This window comes from Eublepharis macularius, chromosome 2 (assembly GCF_028583425.1).
Source record: "Eublepharis macularius isolate TG4126 chromosome 2, MPM_Emac_v1.0, whole genome shotgun sequence".
Lineage (NCBI taxonomy): Eukaryota > Metazoa > Chordata > Lepidosauria > Squamata > Eublepharidae > Eublepharis > Eublepharis macularius.
This window is the reverse complement of record NC_072791.1, coordinates 164,866,902-164,882,950: the sequence shown is the minus strand read 5'-3', so window position 1 is coordinate 164,882,950 and position 16,049 is coordinate 164,866,902. Positions and strand designations below refer to the sequence as shown.

The window sequence follows — 16,049 nt, the reverse complement described above, 5'->3', positions numbered from 1 at the left end:
CGCTCCCCAACACTTTAACTGCTGGAATGCTCATGGGTTTTTGTTACACAGATAGGTTGCAATATCATGTAGGTGAGAGGTAAGTTTGATTCACACCCACATGGTATGAATCAACCTCCACATGGTCGGGGAGGAAACATGGCTCAGTGGTAAAGCATATTCTTTGTATGCAGAAGGCCCCAGGTTCAGTCAGGAATCGCCAGTTAAAAGAACAGGCAGTAGGTGATATGAGGGAGGGTTGCTGCCAGTCATAGTAAATAGTACTGACCTTGATAGACTGACCAGTGGTCGGACTCAGTATAAGGCCGCTGCATGTGTTCATGTATAGTTAGGTGAGAACAGGGTGCACAGCAGACAGGTGCATTGTTGGCAGCATCAGCTAGCCTTCAGATACACATGGTGCAAAATTTGAACTTGATAGTATTGGGGTCTTTCTTTAACAGTTGAAAACAACTCTCCTTGCAAAACCATGTAGCCTTTGGACCTCAGTGTAACATAGATAACTTATTCAGCAATGTGGAAATGGCTAAGCAAGAAAGTTCTGCTCCCCTTCTCTTTGTGAACGGTAGTTCTTCCACCTCTCTTCATACTCCTCCCCTTATCTCACCTGGGAGGAGGCCAAGTGCAACTGCCTAATGATAGGATTGTCTGGCTGACAACTTTGGTGCAGCACTTTCTCGCAAATAGATTTCAGTCTGCACATATCTATTCAAGTTATGTTAGGACTCATGGCCTCCACCAGGGTGGTAATTCCATTTGCTCATCTTAAGATGAGAACTTTGCAACTTTGGTTTCTTAGACATTTTGATCCTAGTTGCCAGTCTCCCCTGACTCAGTCCCAAGGTGGGTATTGCTCTCTTTGTTGTGGTGGCAGTTAGAAGCAAGTAATTTACTAAGAGGAGTTGCTTTTGGTATACCTTGTCATGAAGTGACCCTTACGGTTGCTTCCCTGGAAGGGTGGGGAGCTCATTGTGATGCTGTTTCTTTCAATGGTATTTGGTCAGGCTTGCCATATTAATGTATTTGAATTACAAGCAGTTTATTATGCACTTAACTCTCACAGATATGGTATCCCACAAGAAAGTCCAGTTTTTGACAGACGATACAACTGGTGTGTTCTGTATAAACAAGCCAAGTGGCACAGCTTCAAAGATGCTCTGCACAGAGGCTATCTGCTTCTGGGAGTGGGCCATATCCCATGGTACTACTCTGTATGCCCTGCATATTGTGGGATCCCAAACTTCCAGGACAGACTGGCTCAACAGATTGGGCAGTTCCCACCGCGAGTGGGTCATTAAAGACATATCCATCAATTTTTCTGGCAAAGGGGCTTCCTGGAAATCGACCTTTTTGCCACACAGGACAATACGAAGGTCCCTCGCTTCTGCTGAAGGGGAGGAAGTGGCAGGGCTTCGCTAGGAGATGCCTTTCAGATTCAGTGGACAGGAATGTTGCCCTCCCCCTCCCACCCATCCCAATCATACACAAGGCGATATGCAAAATCCAGACAGACCTAATGAGGTACATCCTCATAGCTCCATTCCGGACACAGCAATCCTGATTCCATGTGTTTGAGTGCTTGACCAAGGGGAATTATATTCACTTAGCATTGGTACCAGAATTTCTTCATTTTGGTCAGACGTTGCATCACAATCTAGTTAGGCTACACCTGATTGTATGGTTCTTCAAACATTAGGGTTACATTTGTCTTACTAAATACTTGCAGACCCTCTACGAGAAGATCTTATACCCTTAAGTGGAACAGGCTTGTGCTTTGGGCTGATGCTAAAGGAATAGCTCCTGGCACCTGTTCTTTAATATCTTTCATTATTTAATATCCCTGCAAACCTCAGTTTTGGCTTCTTCTTCTGTTAAAATCCACTTAGTCGCCATTTCCACTTTCCATACTGGTATTGATGGGAAAACAATATTTTCACACTGTTTGTCAAAGTTGTTTTTGAAAGAACTATATAATTTGCACCCACTGAAGGCTCCTGTGGTACTACAATGATCCCTCAACTGGTCTTAGCTGGACTGATGTTAAAGCCATTCGAGTCATTGGCAACATGCCCTTTACCTCTCCTTTCCTCTAAGGTGGTCTTCTTAATGGCTATTTCATCAGCTAAGAGAGTCAGTGAGCTCCAAGTGTTAAGGGTGTTAAGTGTGGATCCTTCCTGCAGCTGTATCCTGATAAAGTGGTAATGCGTACTAGTTTGCAGTTCGTGTCTAGATTTCATGTGTTCCAGAGCATAACCCTCTTGATGTTTTTTTCCCAATCCAACAACTTCTTAAGAACGCACGTTACACACATTAGATGTAAAGAGTGCTGTTTTATTTTATATGGACAGAACTTAATCCTTTCATAAGGACTCTGCATTTTTGATTTGCCGTTCTGGCCCCATTAAAGGAAAGGCTTTATCATCTCAGACAATATCCAGATGGGTAGTACTGGCCATTAAAATATGTTAGAAGTCTGCTCAAGTTCCTTGTCCATTTACTCTTCATGCTTATTCAACAAGAGCATAAGCTACCACTGCTGCGTTCCTTCGAGGGGTGCCGCTGACGGACATCTGCCGGGCAGCTACATGGTCTTTGGAGGATACTTTCACAAGCACTACACAGTGGATGTTAACTCTAGAAGAGAGACAGCTGTGGGTCAAGCAGTCCTATGGTCTGTCTTCACTTGAGAACATCACACCATCTCCTTGGTAAGTAGTTTGCTATTCTCCCAATGTGGGACTGCACTGAAGACTGTGGATGAAAACAGGGTTGCACTTACCTGTAACTTGTTCATCTGGGTCTCTGTGCAGGCACACATTCCCTCCCTTGTGCCCCACTGTGAGCTCTCTGCAGTACATTGTCAAGGGTTTCGCAGGGGCGCAGGGGAAATGAAGGCAAAGGGGGCGACCTCTTTATACCACATGATCGTTTTGGTGGGGAAAACTGCTCTGAAGTGGTCTGGGGGGGGCGGGGTCACCCCCTCAGTAGCCTAAAAACTAAAAAAAATCCTGTTTTTAGTGGCCAGTGTGCGCAAGTACAGTCCTCATGTTTGCCTTCACAAAGACCTAGATGAACAACAATTACAGGTAAGTGCAACCCTGTTTTATCATTAAATACATTGTAACATATTAATTGGTGCCAAAATTATTCTCATTTAAACAATAAACATATTCTTGAAAATATGTTGTATGTGTCTACAGTAAACATAGGAATTACCCTGTATCGTTTGCATTGTGTACATAAAAATAATATAACTTTCATCTGGCTAACCATATGCCATGATGCCGACCGAGGTGGTTCCTGAAAAAGTAGAGGCACTAAATAAGCCGCTGAAGTTTGTTGTGCATGTTGTGTTGTTCCCCAGCAAAATCCAGGCAAATCTAGTCAGAGTTTTTAAAAAATCTAAACCTCTTTTTTCTTTAAAGTGTTGTGTAACTGTTTATGACTCAGGCTACATAATAACTACCTGTTTTCCTATTCTTCACAACTCATTGTTTTCAGTTGCTCAACATAAATGTCAGGAAGTAAATTGATATAATTTCTTCTTCCAGGAAAAGGTGGCATCTGTACCCACCTGAAGACTCAAGTTTTCTTTATCCTACCAGAATTCCTTATGAAGAATCCAGTGTGTTCAGCAAAGTCAATGTAGTCAATCCTGACTTGAAACTCTTTCCACAATTTAAGAAAGCACAAGCCCATACAGTTACACTCAATCCTGGACAGGTAATTTCAGAATGAGTACTTTCCTTCAGCTTGGAGTTTCAATGAAACATGATGTAGTGAGGGGAGCAGTATCAAACAAGTAGGGCCAGGGCTGGGGAGAAGCTATATTGACCCCTTCAAGTATTGCCAAACCTTGTTATGTTTAACTCAGTTCTCTGGCTGTGAAAGCCTCCTAATGCATGTTGCTTCACTTACCTGAGAACTGTGAGGGGACCATCTTAACAGTCTGTTTGACTTCTTACACATGAATATACAAGCGTCTACAGAGCATGTTGGAGTGGCGGTACAACCCATCAGAGCGTTGCCAGTAGTAAGTTGTACAATGTGCACTTGATAAATAAGTGTGCAGAGCCAGCAAATAGATCTTATTTATGCTTTCATGGTGATGAATTACCTTCCATAATGGAAACATTTGCGCAGCTAGCTGCATCACTAGTATTTACAATATGCATTAGTATTTCAATAGCGGATATCAAAGTCTTATAACAAGAGCGTGCAGAACTTGGTTTAATCACATTTTACTGGGCAGGAGGCGAAGGTGACCAACTAGTAGCCCTGTCAAGGTTCTCTCGTTTTGCTTTGACATCAAAATTCCCGGACCATTCCACTAACACACTTCTTTCCAAATGCATTCAAATGTGATTTCTCCTCACCAGAACTAATTACTTCTTTGTTATAAATATAGCTAAATTGACTGGGTTTTTTTCAGATTTAAGGGACTTTTAAAGCTGTTGCCATTATACATTGCATGATACTGCACATTAATATTCTGTACCGCATGGTGAATGTCTTACAAATGCCAAAAATTAAATTAATTGAATCCACAATTTCCCCCCCTAAACAGTATGCTACTTTTATTGAGTTATTTTTAAATTCTACTGTCACCTGGGACTGCCACATCAATCTGTTTGACTTTCTTATTTTCAACCACAGTAATAGCTGGAGTATTATGTTCTAGCCTCTTATCGTTTAGATTTTAAGATCGTAAGACACAAGATCTTAACTTTGTCATTTTTAACAATTTTCTTGGGCTTATGTTCCTACCAGTATTTTGTGGACAATAGCTTGTACTTTTTGCATACATTCCAATGTAGTATTGCAGCTACTTTATTATGGCAGTTTTTAAGGTCCTTTAAGGTCCTTACTGTACCCGCTGATGACATGGTCATCTGTTTCGTCCACCTTGTTACATAATCTACAGCTACTGTCATTTGGGGTCTGTTCAGTTTTCATATTTCATTCTTAATGCCTGTTCTTGCGCAGCTAATATAAATCCTTCTCTCTTTTTTTTAATATCCCTTGCATTAGCTATTTCCAGTTGTTACTCTTAACTTTACCATCAGTATTCATCGTATTTTGGCCATGCTGTGTTTTGCTTTGCCATGCCTCCATTAGGTTTTTCAACATTTATTTCCTATATTAACCTTAACTTTAATTATTCTTTCTCTGTAAATGTCAGCCATCATCTTCTCTTTCTTACGCTTGATGCAATCATTCATAATGATGATAATATTGATAATGATGATAACAGAATGATGAATGATTACTACTACTACTACAACTATTACTACTATTATAATGTGGCATTCTCTTGTGTTCACTTTTCAATTAAGTTTGGGATTTCAATGTAGGCACTCAGTTCCAGAGATTAGGGATGATAATGAAGTAACACAATCACTATTTTTAATTAAGCTTAAACCAATAGAAGTCTAACCTTAAGAATAAAAAAGACCACTTTTAGTAGTTCTCCAAGGTACTACTATTACAAAGTGGATAATGATATAGATTTTGATCTCTCGCAACAAATACCCACTTGAGTAACTTGAAGGCAGACTACATGTTCAGAAGCCCTCCTAAGATTGAACCATTTCAAAACACAGGTGGAGGGAATGCTTGTGGAGATAATTTCTGCATGAAAAATCCCTGCCCACAGAGGTAGCTGGAATGTGAAAAGCCTAGCCTTCCATCTGACATGCTAATTCTCTGTGTATTTAATTTGGAAAGAGCATTCAGTCATATGCCCTACTCCTCCTATTCTTCAGAAGTGCTCTAGTCTCAGGAGGACTGTATTGAGTGATTCCTCTGAATATAGAATGCTGAAGAAGTGCTACGCTGAATGCTTAAGCCCCTTTAGGACAGGTCCCATTTGTCTCTGCTTTATGCAAGAGTAATGCCTACTGGCTGTAGTGAAGCCTGTTTAGTATTGGGAAGGATGTGGCAAAGCAATTTGAAGAGAATCCTTTAGATAGCAGAGGAAGGCACCTCTTTAATAGGCATTGTTCTAACTGAAAGCAAAGATTGAGCATGTATTGCAAATACAATTACTTGAGGATTTGCAGTCAGTTTCGCTCTGAGGTAATTTATAGTAATCTCCAGTTCTTGCTCAGCCAAAAACCACATGCCTTGGATTAAGATGTTGTAATAATGCAGAATTGAAAAATAAAGATAAAGGTGTGTTTTGGTATTCAGGAAAGCAGCTGCCTACTGGCTGGATGCTGGCTTTGAATATTAAAAGAAACTTAATGTGCCTAATGCCATCTTCTGGCCGATGGGTCTTATTCCACCACTTTCTGTTATATTAAAGACATTTGGGATAACTGTTTCAATATATATTGTAATTACATTTTAATGCAACCTTGGTCTTTAGCTCTTAACCCTGCACAAACAGCACTAGACATTGCATTGAATGTAGTTCATTGTGAAATATTTAACTAGTTTGATGTAGGCTACTTTTTTGAGGAGATTTAACATGGCACCCTAAATCTTGCATCTGCAATTAAATGTTTGAAATGTCATACTATCAGTGATGGCCAAGTTACTGGATAATTAATTCTGTCTAGCACTTGCACCTGCAAGCGATAATTTGAGCCTGTGGATTTGAGGAGTATAATTGCGTGTTCAAAATGACAGGAGTAAATTGAGAGATCCATTTGTGTGTCTCTACTTTTAGCAAATTGGCCTCTGCTATCTACCTGACTTTAAAAAGAATGCAAAAGCAAAAAAAAAAACCTGTATATGCAGAGCTGCCCGTGTATTTCTTTTCAAACCAAGTCTGTTTATTTTTACTAATTTATACCATTCATATACATTCAATGTGATATAGTGGTCAGAGCATAGGACTAAGGCTGGGGAGATCCAAGCTTTATTTATTTATTTTATGTATTTATGTTATGTATAGTTTGCCTTTCTCACTGAGACTCAAGGCAGATTATACAGTGTGAGTACAGTCCATTTCAAGGACATTTCAATAAACAATGTAAGAGGGTATATAAGTGCAAATTTGCAAAGATTTAAAACCAGCAGAAATCAAATACAGAGTTGAAGAAATGCTGAAACAGAGCATCAGCAATTCTAAGCCTGTCATATAGAATTTCCCAGTAGGATCATACTTAAAGCAACAGATAGTACATAGTAGTAAAATCTATGTGCCCTATCTCTTTATTAATGCATCTGTTTGAGACCACTTCCATATAGTACAGCCCTCCTGAGTAAAAATCCCTTGTGAATAATTCAATTTTGCATTGTTTGTGGAAAGCCAGGAGAACGGGAGCTATCCTGACCTCTTGAGGTAGGCCATTCCATAAGGTAGGTGCCACCATAGATAATTAACGTGTACTGTTGATTTTGCCCATATGCAAGGTGGCACCTGAAGGAGGCCCAGTTCAGATGAGTGAAGCAGTCATGGTGGAACATAGGGAGAGAAGCGGTACCATAGATATGCTAGGCCAAGGCCATGAAGAGTTTTATATGTGATAGCCAATACTTTGAATTGGGCCAGTAACTTATATGATAGCTATTGGAGTGACTGCAGAATGGGAGTGAATGAATGAATTTATTTGGGTCAGAGACCATAACAATGACAACAAAATGGGAGTAATATTCATGCTTCTCCTTGCTCCCGGTAATAACTAAGCTGCAGCATTCTACGCCGACTGGAATCTCTTAGTTAACTTAAAGGGGAGACCTATCTACAGTGCATTACTGTAATCAAGTCTTGCCATGGCATGGATCCAGGAGTCCAGATTGGTTGTCTCTTGTCTAAGTTAACTATTCCAGTTGGTGCAAAACGCTGTGACTCGACTGTTATCAGGAGTGAGCAGGAACATGAACTTCACTCCCATTCTGCAATCACTCCTTTGGCTACCTATCGCTTACCATGCTCAGTTCAAGGTTATCATATACAAAGCTCTTCACAGCCTTGGTCCGGCATACCTACAGGACCACCTTCCTCCCTGTACTAATCTCACACTGTGTAATCCGCCTTGAATCTCAGTGAGAAAGGTGGACTATAAATGACATACATACACAGGGCTTTTTTTCTGGGAAAAGAGGTGGTGGAACTCAGTAGGTTGTCCTCGGAGAAAATGGTAACATGGCTGGTGGTCCCACCCCCTGATCTCCAGACAGAGGGGAGTTGAGATTGCCCTCTGCCCTTTGGCACGGAGGGCAATCTCAACTCCCCTCTGTCTGCAGATCAGCGGGCGGGGCCACCAACCATGTAACCATTTCCAAGAGGTTCCGGAACTCTGTTCCACTGCGTTCCAGCTGAAAAAAAGCCCCGTACATGCATGCAGGCATACATACATACATAAAGTAAGAGGCCATCTTCCAGGCTAGTCTGAGGTTGTAAAAAGCATTTTTCAGCTGCCTTAGCTTGCTGTTCTACCAATAGTGCTGGGTCCAGTGTAACCCCTAGGCTCTTAACTGAGACTGCAAGGGTCAGACAAACTCCATCGAAAGTGGGGAGCACAATGGCCTTCAAGATCTCTGCCTTCCCAATGAGGATCACTTCTCTTTTGTCTGGGTTCAGTTTCAATTTGTTAGCTTTCAGCCATTTGCCCACAGCTGTCAGGTTCAAATCCCTAGTAGAGCCCTCAGAGGAAATAGTTTGTACCTAATCATGAGGTTCATTGGGTGACCTCGGACTGCCTGCTGTCCTTAACAACCTCACCGGGGCAGGGAGGAGGAATAAAACAGAACAGGAGAGAACTAATGTACACTGCCCTGAGTTCCTGGGCAGAAAAGCAGGATAAAAAATGTGGTAATTAAAGTGTTGCCCAAAAAAGTGTGGCGCTGAGGTAGACTGTAATCAATTTTCAGCTCACTCTTTGAAAAGTTTAACTTCATATCTTTAGACATGTCTTTTTAACATCACAAAAATCAGCCTGTCCCCTAAATAAACATAGAACTATTCTGGATGTGTTTGTTTAATATATTTATATACTGCTCATGCTGTGTTCTGAAACAGTTACACTTTTCTAAGTCCATTGAAGTCAAGATGCCTTATTTATTTATTTAAAACCAACTGTTTCCAACCAAACAGTATCCCCAAGGCAGTGTGCCTTAAAACATTAACATTTAAAATGTGTATGTAAATAGAATAATAAACATATGAACCTATAAACAAACAACACACACACAAGGAGGAAGGCCAATAAGAGTTTACTGAGCGGTATGCCAAACAAGATTATATAAAATGTATTGTCGAAGGCTTTCACGGGCGGAGAACGATGGTTGTTGTGGGTTTTCCGGGCTGTATTGCCGTGGTCTTGGCATTGTAGTTCCTGACGTTTCGCCAGCAGCTGTGGCTGGCATCTTCAGAGGTGTAGCACCAGAAGACAGAGACACTGAGAGATCTCTGTCTTCTGGTGCTACACCTCTGAAGATGCCAGCCACAGCTGCTGGCGAAACGTCAGGAACTACAATGCCAAGACCACGGCAATACAGCCCGGAAAACCCACAACAACCATTATATAAAATATTTATATTATCTATAAAAATAAAATAAATGCTTCGTCGTTGGATCGTCACTTTTCAAATGCTAGGCATGTTTCTGCCCAATTTAAGCACATTTTCCAATATTATGTGCCTAAATTTCTTCCACTGAAATCAATGGGACTTCAGAGTATTTAACTTTTCTTGATTGTACTCCATGCCAAAGCCTTATATGCAGCAATTGATTCTTTGCTAAAAAATGATGTTTGGGCTTCTCTATTTTGCAGCTTGATTTTTGCATGCGTTTACACAGACATACATCTGACTACATGCATTCAACAAAACTTATTCCCCAAGATAGAACTGTTTTTAAGATTGCAAACTTACCATAACCAAAGATATTTTTTAAAAAAATTACTTTTGAAGCATTTGGGCTTGGGAAGAAATTCCTCTGTTCTACACTGTTTCATACTTAAAATTGATTTTGTAAATATTTCAGTTTCTATTTTTAGAAATATTTACAGCTTTCTAATGATGTGATATATCCTGAAATGATTTACCCCCGTCCCTTTTCAGATGGTGGCTGACTTGGCTTTTTTGGTTAGGGCTTGGGGGCGGGGAAGGAACTGGTATTTAGTTGTCTGTTCTATCCCCCTCCCATTTCCCCCCTTTTCACCTTTCAATAACCTTATATTCCTTGCTGATATAAATTCTTATTTTAACACACTTACTTTTAGGCCCAGATGTTCTCTTGACTGCAAACCAAGCATCATAAATAAATCAGAACCCTCCAGCAGCAGAGTATTGAATTGTATAAGGAATAGTTACGTAGGCCTGTACCAGATCCAGAAATATACTGCTTCGTTGTAGTTGTCATTACACTTGACATAGCTCACACATCATGCTTATATTCAAATAAGACCCTACATACCATAAAAACAAGGATACTCTCAGACATGGTTCTTTCCCATCTCCCCCTTTCCTCAGTAGCTTTCTGAGACATCCAAAAAGTTGATACTCAGAAACACAGGAACAAAATACAACAAACAATGAACAAAATACAATGGGACAGGAGATAGCACATCTCCTTTAACTTCTGCTAGCAGAGTGCCCACTGATGTACGAGGTTTTATTGAACAAGGGACATTAAAAGTTAAATAATTGAGTGCCCTACTATAGTTTCTTTGTCTTAGTTGAAGAGGTGTTGGGCTATATCCTATTACTCTGCTCGGAATTACCAGTATCTTAATCAATTACATGAAGATGCTGTTATTAACTGAGCACAGTAATAGGATACAGTCGTGTTGTTGTTGTTGTGATCTAAGTCACCTTGTGCATTGTAAACAGGACTAGGCAAAGTATTAAAAGTATGAGATTTTGATGACTGGTTAGAGATCAGTGCCTCAGAATAGTATTGTATTTATGTATGTACCACAAAATCTCATTGATTTCTGTGGGTGAGATTCAAGTAAGTACAACTCACTGAAATGAAGAAGTATCTTTCTATGAATATGGTAGAATCCAAAACTACTTAATTTGGGGTGAATTGTGGCTTTAATGTTTGAGTTTTGTTTTATATCCGTGTAAGAAAACATATGGAAAACAGGATATCAAACTTAATAGAAAACACCATTTAAAAATTTTACATTATCTGGATCCGGCAGGAATCAAATATATTGCTCATGGATATTTCCTGAAAAATCCCTGTGGATTTTCAGCACATAATTTCTTCCATGTGTTTACTTCATGTGAACAATCCTAAATGAACTCTGCACAACAAAATGTATTGAAACCAGCTCTTTATTAATGGATAAGAAAGGATTGCTGCATTACAAAAACTACTGAAAACAAGTAATGAACAGAGCAGACTAGATTTGTTTTATTTGCTGAAAAAAAATACTTTACTAAAAGTTTACCCTGCCTCTCCAGGCTATGTACTTTTTTCTAATGATTTCTAATCCTTACTTCTGTGTGAAATAGTTCTGTTATGTCCTGTCATTCTGTTCCAGATAAGAGGATTTTGGCTGTAAAGCTATCAAGAACTGTTCACCCTCTATAATAAATATTGGTAGAACAAGGCTATGGGCGTTTTTTAGGCTTGAGATAATTCTACTTAAGAAATAGAAAAACCAAGGTAAAGTCGAGCATCCAGAATTCTAATCCAAACTAAATTAGAATAAAACCTTGTAAAAAAATTTTTTTGGTAAGAGTTAATTTTCAAAGGCCAGATACTGCCCAAAAGTTTATTGAACATTCTTCCTTCCACTTCTCAGTGCTACTTTTGTAAACTATGACAGCAATTTATAATCTGATAGGTCAAATCATACCTCAATTTTGCTCCTGTGACTATTGCTGCTGACATTGCTTATATAAGTTCTGCTTATATAAGTTCTGCAAATGTTTGCATACTTGTAGGTGAAACTGATACTGGCAATAAGATTTTTGTTTTCTCAAAATAGTATCAACACTAATGGGAACAATTTTAGTAGCTTGTCCCCTGCCACAACCCGTAGCTTCCATGTTGCACCGGAAAATGATCTCAAAAGCAAGATTGTTATTACAACTTACATAAGAGCTTACTTAGTAAGTCTACGTGGGTCTTTCTTGCTTTTGAGGTTATTTACCATGTTTCTCTCTTTGTTTGGATATTGTACACCAGAAAATGATGGCATTGCCCCCCCCAACCCCCTGCACCCTGATTTGGTCTCTGGTGGACCTGGCACCCCCATGTTAAGTTTGGACCAACACTTCCATTCAGTAGAAGGGGGAGAGATTAATACAAGTCCTTATAGAAACAAGATTTTGGGAAAGGAACCTGAGATTACAGTGTTCAATATAATTTTGGCTTATCTTAAAATGGTAACCAAAGGGAGATGATCAACAGGAAAAAGCAGGCTGAGTCTGAAAACAAGGTTTAGCCACTATTGCTAATCCAAATGAACAATACTAGGGAAGGTATTGTGGTGAGAGAAGCAAGAAAAACAAAGAATCGGGCATAGAACAGCAAGTATAAAGGACTGGTATTAGCTATGGCCAATCTGTAGAAGAAGGGTAGGACAGTATTATGGGCAGTAATTGTACAGGTTGCAAAGAAGGGATGGCAAGGGCAGGAATGACTGCATTTGAAATCCTTTGTTGCCAGAAGCCACATAGCTTTCAAGCATAGGTGTGTATGTGATTGAATAGAAGCTGGCTGGGCTTCCCTTTTAAAAAGCCATGCTAATTTTCCTCAGCGAGGCTTGTTCTTCTGTCACTTGATACTTTCCACCTAATTACTGGAACTAATGATTCTATAATTTCATAATGTCCATACCCTCCAATCTCTTTATTAAAAACATGGTGTAATATTAGCTATTTTCCAGTACTCCAATAGGGAGGCTGATTTTTAAAAACCCTTGGGTGTGTACTATCTGGTTCTGCTGACTTACTATTACCATCTGATCTGATTTTTCAGATACCCTTGGTGTGTGTGGGGGGTGGGGGGAGGCTGGTTCAGATGTAGGTATCTGCTCAGAATCTTCCATGGTGAAGATCGATGCAAAGAATTAATTTAGTTTCTCCGCAAGAGATTGAAACCTGACCTAATCTATTCTTGTATGTCCCTATGCTCATTCTTTCCAAGATAAAAGAAATGTAGGCTGTGATGGAGTTTCTCCCTTGTGCTGCATTCTGATATCTTCCACATGGTCTCTTTCACAGTGGGCCTGTTGGCAAATCATTAAAAGTATGGGAATGGGGTTGCATTTTCAACCTAGTAATGGAAAATCAGGATGATCTAAATTTATCATGGTCAGACAGACTAAACACATTGTACAACAGGCAGCAAAATATAGAGGGAGATCTAGTGTAGAAGGGTAGAACCGTTAAATTGTGGCTTTTAAAAATGTAATGGAAATGTTTCAATCACATGCAATATTTTTGCAGTAGAAGGATTGCTGTGACAATTGTAATTTCTCCTCCTGTAATTTCAGATCCTGTTTGTTCCCAGGCACTGGTGGCATTACGTAGAATCCCTTGACCCCATCACTGTGAGCATAAACTCCTGGATTGAACTGGTAACTCTCTCCACCCCCCTCATGATATTATTGCTGTTCATCTGTTAAAATTGTAGAGCACATTCCTAAGCATAGAATAGCATGGCTCTTCCCATTGACAATGATGATCTGTGCTCAAGATCAGGGAAACTGCAGAACTGAAAACTTTTACACTGGGCTTCCATTTCTTCACTGCTTGGCCTGTTTTCTTCAATTTCCCCAGTGCTGAACCAGGAGTCAAGTACAGTAAATCTGTCAGTGGGTTGCCTGACTTCTGGGTGGCATGATCATCTTTGAAAGACTGTGGGCCAAGCTACACATGATGAATGACACTTGAACGGCAAGTGGATTGAGTGGAGGGCAAGTGAACAGGGAGAAATACACTTGCCATTCAAGTGTCATTCGTCATGTGTAGCTTGGCCCTGGGTCATGTGGAAAGCTAACTAGCCATTTGCTAGGCTCAAATTACATTTAAGCTTATTGATATAACAGATTAATGTTGATACTTACTTTATCTAAAGCAGAGTGTACACTTATTCAAACTTAATAGAGCTAGAAATTGCTATAAATTTGGTCCTTGTATGGTTAAAAAGCTATACGTGTATTTTCAGCCATCTCGTGACATTTCTCACAGTGACTGCTTAAGACGAACCTGAAACTACTTAAGAAGACCAGAGCAGCCTAATATGCGAATGCTGTGCTCTTGGATCAGAAGATTGAATTTGTGGCAGCCAATATGGTGGATCATGTTTAAAGTTTCAGAGTAGGACTCAAAATGAGACACAGGATCAAATATCCATTTGTCCATCAAGCTTTGGCAAGTCACTCAGTACCACCCTAAGCACATCTACTCAGAATCCTACTGAGGCCTGTTCAGGAAAGTGTTTTTAGAATTGCACCGTCTCTGAATTTACCCTACCTCACCAAGTTGTTACAAGAATAAAATTGTGAGAAGAGAGAACCACACACACCACCTTGAGCTTTTTGGAGAAAGGACAGGATAAAAAGGGTATAGATAGATCCTTGGTTGTATAGAATGGAAGGAAGCAACAGGGAAGCAGTGTATTCTTTTAAGTTTAACAAAATATGAAAAAAACTATTTTATCTTGAATGATGTCTTAGGTATGAGTTGGAGTTGAAAGTGTTATTATACTTTAAACCTGAAACCATGATTGTGCTCTTCACAGAATGTCATCTTGTTGATCCTTCTTTTTCTTCATAGCCTACTGTTAGAGTTCTAACATTTCCATTCCTTGTTGGAGGGCAGTATGCTGGACATAGGTTATGAAGCAATCTCCCCAAATTAGAAGCTTCATAAACAGTGTGGAAAATCTGAGCTCTTAAACTGAATGTGTGGCTATGTTTAGCCTCAGGGTTGCCTGGGTGTAACCTCTGTGGTACTGGTGACAGTTGACTATACCCTATTATCCCTGGAGATGACAGCGACATTACATTTTAGATGTGGGGCTATCCATCTTGGGAAAATAATGTGTGATACGGATGTTAAAATACAGTATCAAGAACATTTTCATTATTCATTGAAGCAGTTCCATAGCTTCCAGCAACAGCCAGCTGTCATCATGCTGACGTGAGAGTTTTTTGTCTTGCCAGCTTCAATAGCCCTACTGACATAATTAATTATTTTGTGGAGACCTTACAATAAGAGGAGAAAGGTTTTTAATTTGTTTTCAACGTACTCCCACCTTGCTTCCTAATTTTTGACTGATGTTGCTCATGTATTCCATGAGGCTAAATGAACTTCCCAGGGTTGCAACACCTTGAGATTTAACAATTTTCATACACTCAAGGTAAGTTGGCCTCAATGTGCATATTTTAAAACGGCAGCAATAAATAAACCAAAAGTCTTGCAGTCTTGTGATGCTCTGTTATAATAATCTTGAAAGTTAAAGAGTTTAAGGATGTGTGAAAACCTCAGAAGGAATTCCATCTGGAAGTCCTTTGTCCCAGGTCAATACCAACTTCTGTGGAATACCCATCTTTCTGATTGCTTCTGGTACAGATCAGAGATATTTTCCTGCAGGTCTATTTCACTTCCAGTCAGACTGCATAATGGACTTTTAACCTGAAGTCCCATGGAAATCCTATGAATAACTACCCTGCTTTGATAGTTTCAGGTGGGTAGTCATGTTGGTCTGCAGGAGAACAGCAAGATTTAAGATTAAGGTGCTACTGGACTCAAATCTTGCTGCCTTGATATGAGTCCAAAATTTTGATTTTGCTCTATATTATTAGGGCTTCTGAGCTCATTAAAGTAGTGTCTCCTATGTTTGTTAATTAAGGACACACACCCAAAGGAACTATATTTAATGCTGAGGATTCAAAACCCTGATTTGGATCGGCCAGAGCATTTCCATGAACAGAAGCATTTCTGCCCATGGAGCAAACTTTCTTCCCCTCTCTTTGCAGTCCAAACTTCCTCCCAGGAGCAGCATTTGCGGGGACATTTTGGGCTGCAGCTAGAAGGGGGAAGGTAAGGATTTCTGCTCACAGAAATCCTTACCTTCCTTCATCCGCAGACATGTTTCTGTGGGTCTAAGCCATTGTTTCAGTGTTTTA

At 39.8% G+C, this 16,049-nt stretch overlaps 1 protein-coding gene across 2 annotated transcripts in view; it reads left to right on the top strand.

The window, feature by feature from the left end:
- Positions 1–16,049, top strand: part of HSPBAP1 (HSPB1 associated protein 1) — a 66,805-nt gene that overhangs the window by 45,582 nt on the left and 5,174 nt on the right. Inside the window, exons 5-6 of one of the 2 annotated variants that reach the window (XM_054972398.1) lie at positions 3,552–3,723; positions 13,410–13,466. In XM_054972398.1, coding sequence (XP_054828373.1) covers positions 3,552–3,723; positions 13,410–13,466 — 229 coding nt within the window. Of the gene's footprint in view, positions 1–3,551; positions 3,724–13,409; positions 13,494–16,049 lie in introns of both variants that reach the window. The other variant, XM_054972397.1, reaches the window with a different exon arrangement.